The sequence below is a fragment of the Larus michahellis genome, chromosome 9, assembly GCF_964199755.1.
Source record: "Larus michahellis chromosome 9, bLarMic1.1, whole genome shotgun sequence".
Lineage (NCBI taxonomy): Eukaryota > Metazoa > Chordata > Aves > Charadriiformes > Laridae > Larus > Larus michahellis.
Window position 1 is genome coordinate 6,758,929 of NC_133904.1, and position 22,146 is coordinate 6,781,074.

Consider the following 22,146-nt stretch of genomic DNA (forward strand, 5'->3'; position numbering starts at 1 on the left):
GGGGTCTCAACCTTCTCCTCCCCTTTTCTTCTTCCACCTCCATAAATTATTCCGGTGTCGCTCTCCCTAAACAATGCCGCATATAGAAACTCTTCTTCTTATTGCTGGACACGAAAAGCAAAAGGCGCCTTCTGCTGAGCTGGGCTCGTCCAGGTTGGATTTGAATCCGGTACGTAACACTGGATAAAAACATGCGCGTACAGGATTTATCTCAAGTGATTTCTTTTTTTTTTTTTTTTTTTTTTTTTTAAAATGTGCTCCCCACCCTTCTGTCAAAAGAAGTTCTCATGAATAGACAAATTCCAAAGCATTTCATTATTTCCCCATGTCTCTCAATTAAGCTGCATTAACGACCTTTAGTTAAATAAACATATTACCTATTGAGCTCAAGTTCAGTGAGTGCTACAAATGCCGACCCCATGAAGTCTGAAGATGTTAAATCTCTATCGTACACCTGGTAGCAAAATAAAATAAACATTTATAATTTTCACATCATAAGCCAGTTTTATCCCAGCCGATAAAAGAACGGATATTTTAAGCCCTTCCAGTTCAATTTCGTATTTGAAAGATCAAAGCTGAGATATAATTCAGGCATAATTTTCCATCTCCCTGCTCTAATTTGTATTTTTAGCTAAATATTTAAACAGCATTTTGAAAGTATCTTCTTAATATTATGTAAACAGAGACATGTGTGCCGCTATGGCTTGTGCCTGTTCCTTTATGCTCGGCGCGATGGTATAATGAAACGCTGCACAAAAATCAGGTACTTCTGGCTACAGATGTTTTAGCAATTAGTGCTCGCAACTGGTAGCTTGCAGTTCTGGTAACTGTAACGTTACTCATAATGAGAAAAGGCTTTGCTACTTGTCACGGCTGCATCCCAGGTAATAATTCTGTTCAGCCCAGCCAAATTACGCTCTTAAAACGTGCTTATGAAACCGCGATCGGTTTCACTGAGTTTGCACGAGCACAGAAAGAGCGAGCAGAATTTAGCTCCGTAGCTTTAAACATATCCAGTCAAGGAGTTTTATTTCAACGCAGGGTTTTTTGCGGACGGAAAGCAAAACATGCGAGTGAAATCTGGAAAAGACATACGTGCATTTTAATTTGAAATTGCTGTAACTCTTAAACCGGATCATGTTTTACGTTACGCTGCTACAGTGAATAAAAGTCAATACGTTTTTAAAGTAGAAAATAATTGCTTAAATAAATACTTGCTCATCTTTCAAAAATCTGAAAGCAAAACTTACCTTGATCCAGAGTTTTTGATGGAGGGTCTGCACAGGCAGCACCACAGTTTCATCCCAAACGGGGTTGAGGTTCTTGTAGACTACCTTACTTTTGTACAGAGTTTTCCCGTTCAGTTTAAACTTCACATAGGGGTCACTTGTACCTGTGATAATTAACAAAAAATAAATTAGCACTGCTCCCACCTTAAATTATATTTTCATAAAACAATAAATAACAATAATGAACGGCAATGAGTTATTTTATATCTAGACACATATACTTAATTACTTATATAAAAATTGCTAGTTCATACAGGAAATGTATTGAACAGAACTAGAAAGTTGTCTGAAAGCAGGAAACAAAAATCCTTCGTAGTTTACTTGACCTCTGCTGTGTTATTCTTAAAGAACGTGAATTATTCTTTACTAGCTTAGTGAACATTTTAATTTGGGAAAAGAGCAAACAGAAGCAGGGATAAAGGACGATTTACAGGCCAACTAACACCACAGACAGTGCAAGAGAGAAAATGCGATCCTGTGACTATGGATATATAAAAAGACCAAAACTCAAAAGCACCGTAACTTGGATAGGAGCTCCGAGGAAACCAGTAACAATAGCTAAAATACCCGTCAGGATTTCATCACTGGTGTCACTTGCCAATTTACTTAAAACCAAATTTGACATCTCAGTGAAAAAATACTGACGTTATTCAGCAGCTCAGGCTAAAAACCACGCGCAGAACAGGCTCCATAAAGACAACAAACAATATTCAGGTAACACGTTTTTTAATCCAAGTGGCACATTTTGCCATGGCAATACTGTCCCATATTTTTATGGAGCAGATGTCCATAGACAGAGTGTGAGGCCTCGTGCCACTCGGCAGCAATGGAAAACTTGCAGCTGTCAAAGGAAAAGAGAAGAGGGAATCAACTTTTTATTATTGTTATTAAACCAGTGGCATCTGCACCAACACCAAGCACCGTGCAGGACACCACACGAAAGGGGGAAGAATGTACAGGAAGGATTTAACTGGATGGTTGATTTAGTAACACATACAGACTTTGCAAGGAAAAAATAAAAAAAAAAGAAATCTCACAAGCTGCTGCAAATAAGGGAAAGAATAAAACTGAGGTGTAGCAGCATATATAATTAACTTATCCCAGGTGCCGTTTATCTGCCATAATCGATATTGTCTGTATTATACCTTGTATTTGGAATTAAACTTCCCTACTTAGAGTTCAGTTTCATTAGAAGGATAACAGCTGATGCGATGGCGGTGGCTGCCCCCAGCCTGCAGCGTGGGCTGCCGGCAGGGGACGGCGATTCCTACACCAGGCTTCACATATTCAGAAATAACCTGAATTTGTCCCCCCTGGTTCCCACTGAGATACCGGCCGACAAACGCACGGCAGTAGGATAACCCAGACGTTAAGACCAACGCTCAGTACGGTCAGTAGTTTGGTGAAACAGTGAGAACGTGAAAAATCCATATTTAAACATCCAAAGATCTGATCGGTGTTACATGAAGGCAGACTTAGACTCAAAAACCAGCTATGTGCTAGCATCTATTTGGAATTACGTAGTAAAGAACTGCGCTCCTGCGACATACGGGCTCATTTTTAAGAATTATAGAAAGTTTTTATCCCATTTTACTTGCAAAAGGGAAGAGTTTTGGGAAGAATTGGGAAGAATTTGGGAAGAATTGGCCCTGGCCAATTCTGCACACAAGGGGTGTTTCATTCACAGAAGGAAAATATCGGCTGGTTTTCAAATACTGCCTGCAGCTGATCCTTTTCCTAAATAGTAATTGCTGAAATCAACGCCTTTTTATGAAAAAAGAAAAAAAAAAATGCTGCAAACTTAAAAAGAAGTTTATTTTCCTTCTCCTCTAAGAGAGAATAATAATAAGGGCCTGATCCAAAGCCAGGGAAGTCAAAGGGCAACTCCTCGTTGTTTTCAATGGGTTCGCACTAGAGCTTTCCCTAGAATACTTCTCAGAACTGTGATTATTCTCTTATATAAAAGGTACAGGTTAAAACCAGCACACTTTCCACAACGAGTGCGAACACACAGGTAAAACAGCCTCACAGGACGGGCAGTAGCCCTGAGAAGATGGAGAAGTTAAGAAATAAGAGCACTGAGCTCTTTGGAGTTAGTTTCTTCTAGTTCCTTTAAAAAGAGAAGAAAAAAAAGAAAAAAAAAGAACTGGCTTTTATTTACAGGATAAGCAGAAGCAAGCTGCATTATTAAAAATAGCCATAGTAGTAATAATAATGTCTGTGCATGAAACAGCAACTGGCCAAGACAAGGGAAGCAACTGATGACATGAAAGCACGAAGAGGGCGATGGAGGCAGGTGGTCTATGGCCATCACTCATCTGCTTTTGGCACAGAAACCCCGTGAGCGAGGGCAAAACCCGAAAAAACAAAAAAAAAAAAAAAAAGGGAGAAAGAGGAGACAGAGAAAGCAAACAGCCAGCAAGTTCAATGTCTACAAATATAAAAGTCCAAGCCCTTTCTCGGAGGATGGGAAACAAGAAGGCTATAGCTAAGTAAGCATCCCACTAGCATTATTGCTCTGAAAGCTTTCCAGGTTGTTACACAGTAAAGGAAAATACAGGAGGGGGAAGGGCTGCCCAGCACTGCTCACGTGAGCCAGGCTTTAGCAATCATTCTCATATATATACACATATAAAAGAATGCCTTCCTTTATATTTACATATATATATTTTTATATATAAAAACACATGTATGTATATAAAAGGAATATATATATTTATATACAACCTATATATGTATATATAAAAATATCTAAAAAGGGGGGGGGGGGGAGCTATAATAAAAAGAGGCCTTTAATTAAATAAGATTGCCACTCTGGGATCAGGCCTTCATGCTTGTCAGCTTACTCTCAAAATAAACATCTCAAACCGGGGCCTCAGTGGTGTCACTTACTCCGGCAAGGCACACTGGGTAATCCCTCGCTTTCTTGACAGCTACATAATGTTCAAACTGTTTCACGGGTGAACGGCGGCACTTGCGCGAAAGAAAATATTAATGCCAGGAATTAATAGAAAAAGGGATGATGGTTTACAAAAGCCAAACAAGGAAAAGGTGTCAAGTTAGTACCGGCGTTAATTGTTAGGGAAAATAATTGCGGAGGGGCGGGGGGTTTCGGCGGCGCTCGCCTGTCTGGCTGTCAGAGGGGTAACATCTCAACTAGGCAGGCGGGGGAAAGGGGTCGGCGGCGCGGGATCATACAAATGACGGGCTGACACCTCAGCAGCGGCAAACAGATGGACTTTCACCTCGGCGGCGGGAGACAGCGTGTCCCGGGGCTCGGTGGCATTCACTGGGGTGGATGGCCAGGAGGGCCATGACGGGGGTGGATATGGTACCACGGCCCATTTTGGGGCTTTCAAGGTTTCCCCCAGGTTGCTCCTGGGATGTTGATGAAGCTCCTATACCTCCCTGGGTCATTGTGTCCATTTACGGTTTTCTTTAAGACATCCCAGATTGCATCCAGGTGATCAAAATAGGTTAAAAAGGAGGCAGGGAATGAGAAATAAGCCAGGTGGACAAACCCCGGCTGATGGGACAAACAGCACAGACTGCAAATTATTAACTGCATTTGAATTCAAGGCTTAAAGCCTTCTGGATTCAAGATCGGAAAGACGTCTGCATCGATTAAAAGCTATGCATTAGAGACAATCTACAATCTAGCCAGAAAAGCATAACAAACTCAAAAAAGTGCCAAGTAATTTTAGGGATGAATGGGTCTAAAAAAAACCTGATGGGGTTTTTTTTTTTGTAATTTTGCTTTAAACATCATAGGAACTTATAATTTTCTGAAGAATTCAGATCATTAAAAAAAAAAACCTTTTTAGCAGCCATTTCCTAGGGAAGGCATCCAAGCCAACAACTTTTAAGCACATAGACCCAGGATCCTCTGTAATGCAAGGTCTGAACCTGTTCATCTCGGTCACATCTGCTGCAGCAATGTCAGCCGGGTAACGCAAGACGACCGGTTCTTCTTGAAATCAGTTGAGAATTTAGCCTGAGAAAACCCACTTTTCTGGTGGGAAAAGCAAGGTGTGATGCTTTGAGGTTATTTTAAATGTTACTCAATGACAAGAAGGTTCTCACATGGTAAAATATACAGACAAAAATATATAAACCAAAAGGATTATCTGCTTCTCAGCCTAAAACAAAGCAATGAGAGTAAAAAGAAAGGATGACCTCTAAAAAAAAAAAAAAAAAAAAATCATTCCATCAGCTGTTTTCTCATTAGAGAAAGAACATGAATCTCAATAGTGACGCTCCCTCAAATTCATTTCCGTAATATCTATTTCACTTCTATTTTCTGTCCCTAACACACACGCAAAAAACAACGTCTGAAGGCAGACCGAACATCAGCTAAAATCTGAGCGAGCTTCAGCGAGCAAAAGTTGCTGGGACACAGCAGCAGGAGAGGGTTTAGTAGCCCAAGAAACTGTTAATGGTGTTTTTAAATGGATACTGCCGCCCTCTAGCAGCTACCGAGAGGTATGTCGCATCAACTGTGTTCAACACTGCTACACTCTTGCTTCATAATAAGAAAAAGAAAAAAAAAAAACCAAGAAAAAAAAACCCAAAAACCAGAAGACTCGATAAAATTTCAAGCCACACACTATTTTATAGGGGTAAACTTACTGGAAATGTAGCATGTGAAACAAGTTTCATTACATAAATACATAAATAAAAAATTCCACCAAGTTGCCCTAAAAATCCTGGAAAAAAAAAAAAAGTAATCGAAGAACAGTGTGATATATAACCTAGGCCATCTTAAGTTTTGGTTAAAAATGTATGTTTTAATCTGAAGAAGGAAATGAAGGATTTCTTTTATATGCATGTAAAGAATAAATTTCTTAAAATCTTCCTAGAAATAGAATTACTGGAGTTATTTACAGCGAGGACTAAAAGACATTTTAAAATGGAACACACACTTTTCTTTTTAAATGGAAAACCACAATGTTCTTGTAGGGAAATAGCCAAGATCAAGGCTTAAAGGGGAAATTCGAAAAAAAAGTATTCTGCTGGCAGGAAATTCAGGTAAATTTGGAAAGTTTTGCGCTCAGCTAGTTTTACGTGGCCAGATGCAAGTGAAATATTGCTTGGAAACAAGCATCACCAATAGGTTCCACGGGAAAATAAACCAACAAGCAAAAAAAAAAAAAAGAAAATAATCCACTAACAAAAAACCCCACCCCAACAAAAAGCAATAAACGAAAAAGATCAGAGAAGTGTTGTGAAGAATGGATGCAAACCCACAGCAGACAGGGAAAAAAAAGAGAGGAAAAGGCCTGAACTGAACATTGATAGAAGGAAAGAAGCAAATACAGGATGTTCTATGCAAGGAACTTCAGAAATAGTGTTTAAAAAAACAAACTAAAACAAATAAACCAAGAAAAAAAAACCCGAGACCCTACCAAAAGACCATTAGTCCAACTGAACATTGCATTCCCCGTCGGGGCTCGGGTATGAACACACAAGGAGAGCATGAGGACAGGGCAGAAGCCGCTGTGACATTACTAGCCAGCACCGAGGACCTTTGATGTAAATAGTTGCATCTTCTTGTATTCTCAGTCGTTGGCCTTACAAAATCTCGTTACAGGGGTCCCAGAAAGACCCAGCACGAGCTCTTAACGCAGACGGCTGCCCCCAAGAGCCAGCTCTGACAACTGATAGAGCTTGATCAGCTTAAGAAACCCGTTATCTAAATTACAGTTAGCTACTGAAGAGTCGTCGTATGTATCCTCTGGGTCCTGTGTATTCTCTTCCAGTGCTGCCATCCCTATATTTCTTAATTTAACATTAATTTACCGAAGGTGACTATGCGTATAATGGATTCACTGCTTTTGTTCCAACTCAGTCTGTTTTCCTGAGGTTCCTCTCTCTGTGGATTCATTGCCCATGGCCAGGCTGGGAGGGATGCTCACTGGGATCACTGTGTGTAAGGACAAAGTTTCAGCCACACGTGTTGCGCTTCCAGAAAGGAGACTTGGCGCAGACGAACGCTCGCAGCCCAAGCCCTTGTACGCAGAGCTACACAGGATCCAGAAAACATCAAAACAAGCACCCAGCACCATTCAAATTCTTAGCAGTTGTAAATTAGCCATGATTACGCCTTTCAAAAAGTGTGAAAAGTTGCCTAATACATCTCAATAATTAATAAATCTGAAGGACTAATGATCTAATTGCAGACACCCTGAAAACAGAGAAAGTCTAAATTAATCAGCGTGTTTGCAGGGAACCATTCAGCCTAATTGCTTTGAGCATTTGCTTTCCAAATAATGGACTTGCTGTAAGCTGATGGACGCCCTGACGAAACAGCACAAACACGTCCCTTCCTCCAGCACCCGGGCGTCAGCGTGGACCCAGGCAGGGGGTAGCCCAGAGCTACCAGCGGTGGGCTACTGCAGCTTCATTGCTGCTTCAAGTTAAAAGGACACGTCATTCTGTCCTCTTTCTTTTTATTTTGCCCTTGGGAGACTGAGGTTTGGCACAGCTCACACTGATGTTGGGAGCTGCCTACGCCAGCTCCAGGAGCCCGCCGGGACCCTCTGGCAGTGGGTGGTGGTTAGATGTGAGAGCAGATGATGGCGTGCTTTGGATGACGGAGGTGGCGTGCCCCCAGAAAGGTGACAGAACTTTCTGTGCTCCTACAGCCCACCCTGCTCCTTTCACACGTTCAAGCTGTATCATGAGAGGACAGAAATGAGAGAAAGAAACCAAAATGCATCAACAGGAAGCAACAAGGGAAACCTGAAAGAAAGAGCGAGCAAGATGGGGCACAAAGTGTAAAAATCTAGAAAACACAAGACCTCATGGAAAAGAAACACACAAAAATCAGGCTGGAGCAACACAGCTTGGGGCGGGGGGGCGAGAGACAGCAGCCACAGCCCCTCACCAGCTGACATCACATCCAAGAAATACATTTTTTGTAACCACACCATTTAACAGATGAAAAAAATATACTCAAACTCTGAAAGTACAGGATTTAGAAACAGAAGGGGCTTCCCACCCGTACAGACGCTCAAAACCCAGTTTCCGTTTTTTCTTATAGCGGTAGAGCTGGGTTTGTCAACTCAAGGAACGTAACGCTTCCTTCCTTACAGCTGCGGTGGCATCACGTTGCTGCTCGGTGTCACAGCATCACTGCCGTGCAAAGGCGACTCGTACAGGCGCAACGCGCACAGTCAGAGCGCCTCAGGGCCACAAGGCAGCAGGACGTTTCAGATTTCGTTAGACTGATCCAAATGAACATGAGGCATCATCCTGAATGAAAGTGAACCATTTCACCATCCTGGTGAAAGTGAACCAGCAAATAGGAATGGGCTCCAGCCTCTCCCAGTTCAAAGCATGGGGAGCTGGAAGTTGTGATCTTAAAAAAAAAAAAAAAAAAAAAAAAAAAGGCTCAACAAGGCCACAAAACCACGAAGAGCAACAAAATGACAACACTCAGAGTACTGGTGATTAAGAAGCATACATTTTTTTTCAAGCCAAATAAGATACAGAGTAATTCTCTCTCTCTCTTTTTTTTTTTGCTGAAGTACCAGTGCTCCACAGATATTTAATTGATAAAGTAAATTTCTGCTTTCTTACTACTTACGATATTAAAATTACATGTATCACAAACTCCTCGCCATCACCAAGACACATCATGTCATCTAGTAACAGCAATGCTATAAAAAATATACAAGAACCAAACTTTTGTGTATTAATATTGTGTATATTTACCCTTCAGTGCATATATCCGTAACCTTCAGTGTTTGGCTAATTAATTACAAGGACTAAAAATACGGAACCCATGCACCATCTAACACCAGGCACCTGCAGGCGATGTGAATGTCACTTGCCAAGTGCCCCTTACCATCTGTGTAGGCAGTTTCTAACGTATGGCTGGGTTCGGCTGCAGCCCACGAAGCAGTGAGAAGCAAGTCAAGTCAGACTCTAAACAAGCTGATGAGCAACAGGTAACACCTCTCTCATCCTCCATCCCTAACAATTTTGACCCAAAGAGGGATTTTTTGGAGCCTCTCCCCTTTCAACCAGAACCAAGATGGTTCCGGTGCACGCTTGCAGCCCAGAAAGCCAACCGCATCCTGGACTGCACCAAAAGAAGTGTGGCCAGCAGGTCGAGGGAGGTGATTCTGCCCCTCTACTCTGCTCTGGTGAGACCCCACCTGGAGTACTGCATCCAGCTCTGGAGTCCTCAGCACAAGAAGGACGTGGACCTGTTGGAACGGGTCCAGAGGAGGGCCACAAAGATGATCAGAGGGCTGGAGCCCCTCTGCTATGAGGACAGGCTGAGAGAGTTGGGGTTGTCCAGCCTGGAGAAGAGAAGGCTCCAGGGAGACCTTATAGCGGCCTTCCAGTACCTGAAGGGGGCCTATAAGAAAGGTGGCGAGGGACTCTTTATCAGGGAGTATAATGATAGGACAAGGGATAATGGTTTTAAAGTGAAAGAGGGCAGATTTAGGTTAGGTATTAGGAAGAAATTCTTTACTGTGAGGGTGGTGAGGCGCTGGCACAGGTTGCCCAGGGAGGTTGTGGCTGCCCCATCCCTGGAGGGGTTCAAGGCCAGGCTGGACAGGGCTTGGAGCAGCCTGGGCTGGTGGGAGGTGTCCCTGCCCATGGCAGGGGGTTGGAACTAGATGATCTTTAAGGTCCCTTCCAACCCAAACCATTCTATGATTCTATAAGATGCTGCTCTAATAAGCACGCTGCTTCCTTGGCTGGAGTATATATATCGGGTGGTGCTGTGGGGAGGCTTTTCCTTTACCTTACACTTCAAAAAAAAAAAAAAAGATAGAAGAAAACACTGGAACTCTGACTTTTTTTTCCTGCAGAGAGCACACGCGGCTGAGCCAGGCTCCTGGGCTGATGCACTGCAAACCTCACTACAGAGCGGGTATGAGGAGAGGAGCTACAGAAAGTCAGGGACTAGAGAGACACAACAGAGAGACAAAAAAACCCAAAAACAAACAAACAAAAAAAAAACCTAAGTGCAAGAGGCAAAAGATGAAAAGAAAAGTAGGAAAGAGCAAATGTTAACAGGGATAATATTACGAAGGGGAAAAAAAAATAAAAGAGTAATAAGAATCTGGTAAAGTGAAGGAGGAATTTAAATCACACCAGAGGGAACATATCCTAGAAAGAACAGTACATAGTGAGTCAAAAAGTCTGGAAAAACACCTGGAAAGTTGGGAAGTAAAGTCACATGTTGGCCTTATAGCCTGCGGTTATCAACAGAACTACTGCTCACCTTTACTCAGCCAAGTGTAATTAATCCCTACTTAATACCTGTTAAGCATATAATGAGTAAATTCAGCGGGAGCCCTGTGAATTTGCCGAATGGAACCAGGACCTTCCAGCAACAGCTGTTTCCAATGGCAGAAATATTTCTCCTTTGTCACGTATCTTAGATTTATTCTTATATACTTCTATTTGCACACCAGTACAGACTGCTTACACTGGGACGGAACGGAGGCGGTAACAAAGACGGAGCCTTTCCTTGGTCCGCTCGAATTTCAGGGACATCTTGTTCACCACTGCTAAAAGTTGCTGTAGAGCTGAGATGCCCAATGCAGCCTAGAGCCCTGGCACTTTTTGGCCGGAGGGGGTGATGCGGAGGGACGGCCCCGGTCCCCCCACCTCGCGGAACCCCCGGGCCGGGGCTCGGCCGGCGGCGGCAGCGGCCACCAGAGGGCGCCAGTCGCACGGTGCCGGGGCTGCCTCCGCCCGCGACAATTAAAACTCGGACCTTGAAATTAAGGGGGAAAGCGGGTGCGTGTGAGGAGGAGGGAGGACAGGACGCTCCACGTGTGAGAAGGGGGAAGGACGCCACATTAAAGTGTCATTGTCTTCGAGAAGATGCAGGGCTTCCTCCCTCCCCCCCAAAAAAAAAGAAAAAAAGTAAACTGGTGGGTCTGATGACTGCTTTGAGACCCTTTTGTCAGAGCAATTGCTGAGATCATAACTGAATATTCAAATTTAGGAAATTTACAAAAAAGAAAAAGAAACTTACGTTAAGCCCGATTCAGGCTAAAGATGCTGGTAGACATTCTCCACTTTGTGGTTTTCATGTGAACAGGGAACTGGGGGTTGTTTAGTCTGGAGAAAAGGAGGGGAGACCTTATCGCTCTCTACAGCTACCTGAAAGGGTAGTTGTAGAAAAAGAACTTTTTATCTTTTGCCTCTTGCACTTGTTTTTTTCATCCCTCTGTCGAGTCTCTCTAGTCCCTGACTTTCTGTAGCTCCTCTCCTCGTACCTGCTCTATAGAGAGGGGTGCAGTGCATCGGCCCAGACAGCCTTCCAACCTAGGCAATTCTATGATTCTATTCTATGATTTTGGCATTTAGCATATCACATAGTCCACACAGTATTTGGAGTTCGTTTCCATCAATGAAGTTGTTACTTCAAGCACTTACGGCTGGCTATGACCCCTTTACTTGAATAAAAGCAGGACATTGCTACTCCTACCTACGAACTCCAACACTCTGCATCCACTCCTACCTAACCGGGGCATTTTTGCAGTTGCACAAGGTGGAGGTTTCAAACTCCAGCACACACATAAAGCGCAGGACCAGCAACTCAGCATTACCCACTGGAGAGGCTCCAGCACCTCTTTGCACACAGAAAACCATGGGGAAGAGGGACCGAAACCCTCTCACAGCTGCGTCAGGCAGCATCGCTTGGTTAGTTCTAGGGGTTTGCTGTCCCCAAAAGGTGAATGAGGACGACTTGGCCTTCAGTCCAAGCCACAGTCTGACTTGCAGGATATGCCAGCTGCTGACAACCTGTTCCTATATTCAGATTATTCAGAGCAGGCTGATATGCCCCAGCACAGCAGCTGTATCCGGCATCGTGGTGGAGGGAGAAGGGGGAAGTCTCATCCTCCTGGCCCACGAGCTTTCTCTGAGGTTTTTCTCACATTGGAGAGATGAGCAAAGCAGACAACTTCCCGCTTTTAAAAGTGCACTGCAAAAAGCACAGTGGTTGCAGGACAGGCCTGAGTGTCACGCAAAGATCCTAAGTAACCAGCACGACAGCAGAGACCTATAAAGCTAGGCATCAGCAGCACACTTTTGGGTGGGTTTTTTTTTTATGGATGACTGAAGAATAATCATTAAGTCACTACTTTTCCCCCTCCCAATGTCTGGGCAAAAAAAAAAAAAAAAAAGCAGTAATTTTATTGAATGATGCACCACCTCACATACTTAGTTTACTAAATTCACCACAAAGCAAGAGAGACCCATCAAAAAGCTTTCTTTCCCCTTGTTTATATTGTTTCACTGTGTTGTCCAATGCTTCACTAAGACAAGCATTTGCTTTCTTACGCAACAAAACACAGCCTAGAGTAAACTATGCTTTGTCTTTAGAAACACTACTCTGCTGGAATTGCTCATTTACAGCATCTTTTCCATACAAGCAACTGGATGTGTCCTGGCTTGTGCAGCTTGCTAGTAAATCCGACAAAGTGCTACACTGTCAGGGCATACATGCTTTTGTTTAAAGAGAAAAGATTTTAATCTAAGTATTCATTCACTCCTTCCGAAAGCTGGCAGGAAAAAGTAGTGTACACTTGGCCAAGAGTTACTGTTTGGTGAAGACATGAAAAACCAGCATGGAAGAAGTTAACTGAGATAATAAGATAATGGAAATCCCAACAAGCACTGCACGCGAGAAGGTTTCTAAATCCATACATGTCCCTCCAGATGCAAACTTGCACAGGCTTTTAGCCTTTGCAAGCTTATTTTCTTTAAACCTGCATGAATAAACCCTATTGCTTCATCTCAAAAGAAAGAAATTCCTCATACATTTTGCAACGCGAAAGTATCAGAACTGTTTCCACAGGCAGAAAAAAAAAAAAAATAGGAAATTAACAATCAATCTAAAACGTAGAAAGACTGGACATATGGAAGAGCTCTCTGTCAAGCTCAGACCAAAGGCAGAGCCCTCCAAGCCTCCACAGAGCCTCCCCCAGCACGTGGAGAAAATACCAGCTGGCTGCTTATAAGCACTTTTACGCCCTGTTGCAACAGCCTCAACAAGAGCCAGGCTCACAGCGGGCACTTTCAGACAGTTTTTCTTCTAGGAATTCCCCAAATCTTTTCTAATTCCTTTGATACATCATTTGGAATTTTTCCTTTTTTATTTACCCCCCCCTTTTTTTTTTTTTAAGAGTTGTCCTCCTTAGTTTGCATCCCACACTAGAGGGGATTGTTGGCTTGCAGCCCTGCTCCTATGGTTTGCCTTGTATTAAAATCTTTGCAGATAACCCAAAAAAGCACTCCTAGAGCAGCTCCGTCATTTCATAAATTCCAAGATACTCCTTGGCTTTTCTTTCTTAAGCTCAAATAGAATTTCTCAAGATTAATGCCTCTGTAGATCCTGAAGAGACACAGATGCTAAGTCCCTTTGCGGCTGCGCAGTCAGACAGGAGGAGCAGCAGGCGGAGGGCAGCTCCCTCCCCTGTGTATCCAAGGTGGATAAACCCAATCGTGGAGTGCTCTGACCCAGGCAAGGGACACAAATCAATGACTTGTTGCATCAGAGATAAGAAAAGAAGCCAACCATTGCTAAACCGAAGCCAGTGAAAGGAGAGCGGTGTGAATTGTGAAGGAAATCGGCTGAAAGGTGGGGCTCACCACAACGATCTCTGATAACCAGGTTCCGGCCTTCCTTCAGGTGGATGGTCAGCAGGTAGGCAAAGGGGCTGGGCAGGTCACTCAAGCAATCGTTTGCTTCCTCTAGAGCCTGAGGAGAACAAAGAAACCAGTCACTGCTGCACACCTGAAGCGGACCATGGACAAAGCAGGTGTTCTCTCGGGTTTGCAGGGACAAAGTTCTCCTCTTTCCTTAGGGCAATCTTTTACAGAAAGAAAAAAAAAAATCCAAAGATTTCTTTCCCAGGCTTTGTTTTATTATGTGCATAACTAATGGTCAGCATCGGGTATGTTCAACAAATCAAGGGGCAACACAAGGAGGGTTATACCTGAAAACACATGGTAATAGTAACAATCGGGAAAGCATGCACAAGTTTTCCAAATCCTACCAATCCTTCCTGCATCTCTTCTAGCTGTTTCCTGTGCATTCATAGAATATCTCAAGTTGGAAGGGACCCATAAGGGTCATCGAGTCCATTCATACTCATCTGATGACCTCACGAGGAAGTACACTTTTCGTATAACTACTGAGAGGACAGCATTTCTTTATACAGTTCTAAAAGAGAGAAACGCAGCAGTGGGCAATGCTAGTTGTGAGGTCTTGCAGAAGCGAACTCAAGAGGTTTCTTGTTCATTAGAGACGCTGCCAGGGTTACACACCTCAGCATCATCATCCAGCCCGCACATTCGGTGACAACAGCCACTGGACAGCACTTGAGATGCTATCACAGGTCACAGGTAGAGAAGTTCATCCAGAACAGGTAAATATGCTTTACGTGAGAAGAGCACATGTCAAAACTGCCTTTTTGTGCTGCCATAAAACTGGACTTTTGCTGTCTGTCAAACCCTACAGTTGTGTGAAGGTATTTGCAGTCTTTATTTTAATCCAGTTTGTTCCTGGGCTGCTACTTGAGTATTTATGCCAATGCCTTCATCAGTTACCAGCGCAACATAGAAATTATAGAATACTTTAAAAAAAAATCCAGAACATCCGGGTCTATTTAAAACATTAGCAACTGCTTTGCTCTACTGGGGAAAAAAAAAAAAAAAACACACAGAAGCCAAAAAACACTAAACAAACAAAAAACCCCAACAAATAAAAAACAAAAAACAAAAAACACACTGGACAAACCTATAGAAGGCTTCTTCACCTTCTGGGTTTTTTTTCATTTGTAAGAAGCAAAGAACCTAAGTCTAAAATAAATTGTGCTTGTAATCAAGTTTCAAAATGCTTTAAAATAAAAGGACTTACCATCTGATCATCAAAAATTTGAGATGATACGGAAGAGTCTAGATCCATTTCTCCACATGGGTACTACAAAAACAAGATACAATGAATTAGACAACAGTAATATAGAGATCCAGAAAATACTCCTAGTATCAGTCAAGAAAACGCTCATACATATGCGTAACCTGTGAAATTCTTTGCTAAAATATAATTATACATCTGCTTATAGAACCCTCCCCTCCATAATTTAGATATACTTTTCTTTTTCGCATTTTACAGTAACTGCACTTAGTCTCTTGAGTCTAATCAAGAGTGTTGCTTCCAGCTACCAGAATAAATTCTCCTCCACAGCAGAGACCTGTGCTTTCAGTGCTGAAGGTCCTGATGCCTGAAGGTTATTGCATCTGGTGACTTACCAGTCATCATTACAATGCTGACCCCCGCTCCCGAGCAGAATTTTATTTGTTTGTTGAATCTCCAAGTGTCCTCGCTAAGATAAAATAAAAAAAAGCCAGAAGTGGTGGCAGCAGTAGCAATATCCTGGGACTGGAGAGCAGGCTACTCTCTCAACTTGACTACAATTTCTCCTTCATCACCCAAAAGGCAAGGTCCAGGAGAAGTTTTGGGGTTGGTTTGTTTGCCTTTTTTTTTTTTTTAAAAAAAGCTCAGGGAAAAAGCTCAGGGAAAAAGTTAGAAAGTGGTCAAAGGGAAAAAAGGATATTGAACATGTACTTCCCCCCACTTTCTGCTGTAACTGGATGATCCAAAGGATTTTTATCTAGTGCCCAGCATAGGAGCAGTCGTCAAACATTTCTTCTTAAGTACTGACTCACCCAAAAATTTGAGGCTATGGTGGCACGGCGTCTAGACTGTCTGGACACACAGAAGGGGTTTATCAGTCAAGACACCTCTGACGCTATTTTGACTGCTAGGAGAGTCTATGATCATCATTTTAGCTGAAGAGGACCTACGTGCCTGGGAAACTCTTTTGGTCTAAAGCTGGGCAATCACAGCCCATTTAAATACAAAGATTTATGCTAAGAATAACCCCGGTCTACAGAAATGCACACAAGGTGGAATTCGATCCTCATGTGAAAACGTTATTACGTGCAGTGTGGTAACATCCAAATCGCTCAGATGAGAGCTGCATTGTGTGGAGCACTACACAAACATTAAAAAAGAAGAATCAGCTCCTGCACCAGAGATCATAAATCTTAGAGATATTGATATGCCGAAATAAATATAAACATGCTTTTGCGTAATTCTCCTCCTCCTCCTCCCCCCCCCCAAATACATATATTACATATGAGGAAGTACAGTAATCCAGCATTGCAAGTAAAATTTCACTTGCATGACAGTCGAAATTTAACATTATGGTTCCCACAGTAATCGTAACTTGGCCACCTTGCAAAAACACATTAAAAGTAGAAAAAATTATCATCATAAAGAGCAGCAGAAGAGTTTTCTCGCACAACAGAGCTGAGTTACAGCTGCTAGGGGAACCCTAACTTGGAATTTCCTGACTAGTATGCATAAAATCTCACTTGTGTGCATTAAACCTAGTACTTCTGATCGTCTCCAGCTTCACAGGAATCTCCTTCAGGCACCATCACTGGCACTGATAATGGTTTCTCTTTACAGCTTGTTTTGCATGGCATAAACACAGAATCAAAGAACTCTATTGAAATTATAATAATAAAAAAGTATTCTCTCTGCTAGCTTGATACCATTTACAATAAAAAAATACCCTCAAAGTTATGATTCTTTTATTTGTGCTGCTGTTTACTTGCATTATATAGACAGATTTTAAACAAAAATGGTAATTTTAAATAAAAAAGCTTGTTAACTCTGTGTAACGTAAATTGCTATTAGTCTAGGTAGCTAATTGCAATGAGATCACTGAACATAGATAGAAGCCTTGCTGAAAATATAGTCCTGAAGTCTTGACTTTATCTAATCACAGTGACTTTTCTGAAATTTGAAGTATAAACAAATACGGCCACATCCACCAAGCGGGTTGTAGTTACAAATGCATTTGTCTAAAAACAAATCAAACATGAGTATATGTATGAATATACATATATATATATACACACACACACGTAAATAAATCAAGTTTTCCCTCCTGGCAAGATCTACATCTTCTATCTCCTCCTGTTTTCTGCAGAAGAATGATTCAAAATACAAGGGCACTGAGTTCATCAGCGACGGGATGAGGCTTTGGTTCTCAGTGACTCACTGCAAGGTGTTAGCAAGAAGAAGTGGTGTGAGAGCACTTGAGCAATGACGCGTGACCATGGGCAAAACCTGACTGCAAAATGTGGCATTAATGCCGTCCTTTGCAACCTGAATCAAGCAGGGAGAGGCTCAACGCGACTTCAGTTGTTCCTTCACCCTTCCAATTTGCCTAGCTGGGCTGCAATAGAGAACAGATAATGTAAAAGTAAACGTCTTAGCAAATGGAAACATGGTACCTGTGGCAAGAGTCTTTACTGATGGCACGCTCCAAGCACCGACTGCTCTGTACTGAGCGTTCAGATGAGCATAAAAACCACAAGCCCACACTGAGCTCACGCATGCGGCTCGGAAAGTATCTGATGATATTGGGTGACCAAAGATAACAAGGAAATGCGTAGGTGGCATGTGACAAGCCATTCAGGGAGAAAAAAAAAAAGCGCAACCTACATTTTTGCTTTTTTTAGTTTGTTTTGTTCCAGGGATCTGCCTGCCTTCTGATTTACCTCAGTGATCAGTGAATGATGCTCACAAAAGTGATGCGAACTATTGTCATGCTCTCTCCAACAACCCCACCCAGCATTTAGGAGACCAATAACATCTGCAATAAACTATCCCCGTCCAAGGCACACAGAATGCAAATTCTGTAGCTATTCAATAAAGTACAAGAAGAGACGAGTATTGAAGCTTTCACCAAATTCAACTTAAAAATAACTACATTTGTTCAATAGGCCTTATCTATTTCTACTTGCCTTCGCTTCACTCTGCTACGGAGCCTTTAGGAGGAAAAAAGAAAATATCTCTTTCCACATTTAGAAGTTGTAATTGGAGGCAGATTATAGCAGGTAGGATATTCACATAACAAGATGCTTTGCCATAAAAGTAATACTAAATGATTTATAATACAAACACACATTGTAAACACATACTTTGGGAAAGATTTAAACGCTGCAGAGAATAAGCCAGACTCAGACTGTGCGTCTGAGGGAAACTTGAAGTTAAACTATTCCATCACCATACAGGCACCTCCTTCTCCTAAAGCACTTTGCCCAAAGTCAAAGCAAGATTTAGGATTAATCTGTGTTGTTGCTGCGGCAGATTTCAGATTAGAGTTTCTGGTCTACAACAGCAGGAAAGAACTGCAGCTATCATTAAAACAACATGGAAAAACTCCTAAAATAATAAACTGTTCATAATGTCCAAACTATTATAACTCTGAGTTGTACAACTTCTGAGTAAAGTTTAAGCACAGAAACAAAATTATATGCTATTTTAGCTATTTTTCCTATGCAGACCTCTGAATAATGGTTCACTCCGGTGAGGTGGAGCCAATGTGTTAACAATTTAGCAACCCTGAACTGGAAGCGATGGTCAGTAACTGCCAGTCTGACACTTTGCATCACAACAGACCAAGAGCTAACACTGATTTGGTAACAGTACACAGACCTTCCAGATGCAAAACAAGGAGTTTTATATCAGCAAGGACCATTTTCCCCACAGCAGCACTAACCATCGTTTTGAACATGCAGTTAAAAAATGTTAATTAGCCTGTGAAATCACCGCTCCCAAAGAACGACTTTAAACCAAAATGTCCACCTCCCATTTTTGCACCTCGGATGACTACGGAAAGCAGCTACCATAACTGTAACATCTAGGTTATGGGTGAAAAGGCCTCAAAACAGAGTTCAAAATCTAACTTTCCCAGTGAAAACTCAACAGGAGGAGATACACTGCCTCAAAACGTAAATAAACCAAATTTTGCCTCAAATGTTTCGTGCAGCCACAACCTTCACCTGCTGTCTACATTACAAAGCCATCACGCAACTCCCCAGGATTCCCCACTTTGCTCAGGCCGGGCAGGAATTACTGCTTCCACGTCAGATTTGAGGCATATTGGACTCTGATCCTCCCGTTCATGGGACGTTATGTCCAGCCACTGACACTGACCCCCCACCGGCAGAGGCAGGGGGCAAAGGAAGAAGGGGGACAAGATGGGGAATGCAGAGGAAACGTTTTGGTTTTGCAACCCTCTCTATCTAATCACAATGCAAACCCAAAGGACAGCCCTGAGCATGATGCTACACGTTTGCTGTGCTCCATCACGTGCTTGGTTTGGTTAATTCCAGGTACAGGCAGAGTTCACCTCGCACGCTCGTCATCTTTCACCTCTTGCCTTCAGCTGCATCTTAAGTAGGTGGATGGTAAGTTGATTTTGCTACACAGAAATCCTGGTAAAGCTATACTAACTAAAAAGAATAACTACGGCAAATGTATCAGCAGCACATTTCAGAGCTCAAAGGGTTGCAACAACTTTTGACTTAAGCAAGCAATTCCAACAAATCTGAAAAATCTGAAGTATCATAACCTTGTCAATAAAAAAATGGGTTACTTTTTGCAATTCAAGACTGACAGAAAGGTATCTGAGTTAGTCTCCAGTAATTCATATATCATGTATGGTTTATGCATATTTTTATCTCGCATTCATTACTTGAATAGGGTCCCCTCCTCCACCCCTTTGTAACCCAGCCAATTAAGGGGGAGCACGACGAGCCTGATACTGCCACTGAGCCTGGCTGGTGCCCAAGCACCTACCTCTGCCCCCTCTTCCGACAGAGCAGCGCTCAGGCGGGCGCCCTGCAGCAGCTCAAAGAGGTCCTCGCTGGATTTCCTCTTCATCTCAGGCACTGGGTTGCCCGCAACTTGCGTGTCCTGGTGGGTGACCATCATCTCTGAGCGCATCTCCTGCTGCGGCGCCCATGGCCAGTCCTCTCCCGTCGGCCTCACGGAACTGCTTCTGCTTTTCAGAGACACCACAGACCTGGAGAAGCTCTTGGGGGAACAGCCCGACAACACCTGAGTACTCGAATAAGTCGTTTCTTCTTCCGTAAGAGTCTCTACCTCCAACATGTCAGGCACCGACATGCTGAGGCGTCGGTCCAAGGAGCGGACCTTCCTCTCCACCATTTTGCTAGACCTCTTCCTTGTCTTCTTCACGCTCAGGTTCTGCAGGAACGGTCTAGTTTTCTGCTTCAGGGATCCCCAGACGGATGGTTTATCCAAGTCCATTGCTGCAAGGGGAATCTCAGCAACGTCTCCTGCACGAAACGGCTTCAGCAATTCCCAGGGTGACTAAAAGGAACGTAGGAAGAAGGAAAGTCAATCACGGAAGTGAACAGCCGCTGAAGATTATGATTCACGTTGTCTCATCTTGAAACTTTCAGTCATTTTTCTAAACAGTTAAAACAAAGCACGCCACATTAGTAAGTGCTTCCAAATACAATCTGGTGGGTAGGTTTGATTATTTAGGAGGAAAACAGCCGGAACAAGTATTTAATCCTACACTAAAACGCAATGTCTGCCCACTACTTTATGATTGCTAAGAGGAGACATATTTCTTCTTTTGCCAAGTCCTGATTTGCCAAAATTTGAGATTTATCCACTTTGAAACTGTTTCTGTACAAAACTTACTGATGGGAGTTAAATCGCGATAATGCTAGCACATGAAAAATGCTGGCAAAGCTGGCCCTATAATTTCTGCTGATGCTTTTCCAGCACACGTAGGGGATTTTTTTGTCTACTTCCTAGGCTACATGGATTCTTACATGGCATGTTAGTGGATAAACACAACATGAAAAACAGCTCCACAACCTTAGTGGCTGAGGCTGAACGGGACACATCGGACATCCCAGAAATCCCAGCTGAGACCTCAAAACACTCCCTTACGTTAACCCACTGCCAGGAAAAGTCACCGCTGCAGAATTAATTTCCCTCATAAAGAAGGCAATTGAGAGAAAATGAGGACAAAAATGGACGGATGGATTACTTACAGATTTTGAAAACCTACTGGTGGACTCTGCCTTTGCGTTGATTCATACTGAGCATTTATACAGCAGGGAGGGACAAGAAAAAGAGAGTCAAAACAAAACCACCTACTTTATCTGCATCATAAGGGAGCAGTTGAACGGCCACCTCTTCTGTGCACAGGAATATCCTCGTGGACAGTGTCTTTCGTGGTTAACAGCTGCGCAACCATCCTTATTCTGTGAGGCAGAGACAGTCAAATCATCATCAAAACTCATGAAGAAAAAAGCTGATGAAACCTGCAGATTTACTCCTTTATAGTCCCAAAGACACACACACAGAGCTTACAGCATATACCTATATCCTTAGAAATGTATACCATTAACTACATGACTACTGCTTCCAAAACTCGTAGCGCATTTACATTTTAATGTTTGTATAGTTGACCAAAAAATGACTTATCTCATTGTTTTCCTGACCACTAGGGAAAACGCCATAAGAGGCAACAGAAATACAACTGTTGGATGAATCCAGATAGAGAAATCAACGTCTGCTTTCAAAGAAATCTACTCTTACATTCAGTAATTTGAATGAGGTTGTATAGCCAGTTACTTAATAACTTATTTAAATAAAATTATGACTAACCCCATTGTACTTGCAGAGCATTCAGGCATCTACAAAAAACTGCTTTAACTGTCTTACTGCATAACTAAAGTTGCACAATCCTCCCCCCATTTACAGTGGTATATAAGTGATTAATATCAGCATCGTCATATTTGGCAGGGCTTTTTTTTTTTTCCTCACTGAACTCGGGGTGAAGTGCAAGATGATCAGATTTACAGGGGGAGGAGAAAAGAAATAAATGCCAACCCTAACACATTTGACTGGAGAGGCAGGAATGCCCATGCTGGAGCAGCACGTGATGCCCTGCGCAAGTTCACCAGA

General features: G+C 42.6%; 1 protein-coding gene across 2 annotated transcripts in view; it reads right to left on the bottom strand.

The window, feature by feature from the left end:
• The window catches only part of MCTP2 (multiple C2 and transmembrane domain containing 2), a 125,337-nt gene that overhangs the window by 87,676 nt on the left and 15,515 nt on the right, over positions 1-22,146 (bottom strand). The window contains exons 2-7 of one of the 2 annotated variants that reach the window (XM_074600265.1): positions 21,334-21,440; positions 19,993-20,529; positions 15,190-15,252; positions 13,920-14,028; positions 1,251-1,393; positions 378-454 (exon numbers count right to left, since the gene is read on the bottom strand). In XM_074600265.1, coding sequence (XP_074456366.1) covers positions 378-454; positions 1,251-1,393; positions 13,920-14,028; positions 15,190-15,252; positions 19,993-20,466 — 866 coding nt within the window. In that variant the 5' untranslated portion in view covers positions 20,467-20,529; positions 21,334-21,440. Of the gene's footprint in view, positions 1-11; positions 157-377; positions 455-1,250; positions 1,394-13,919; positions 14,029-15,189; positions 15,253-19,992; positions 20,530-21,333; positions 21,441-22,146 lie in introns of those variants that run through there. The other variant, XM_074600266.1, reaches the window with a different exon arrangement.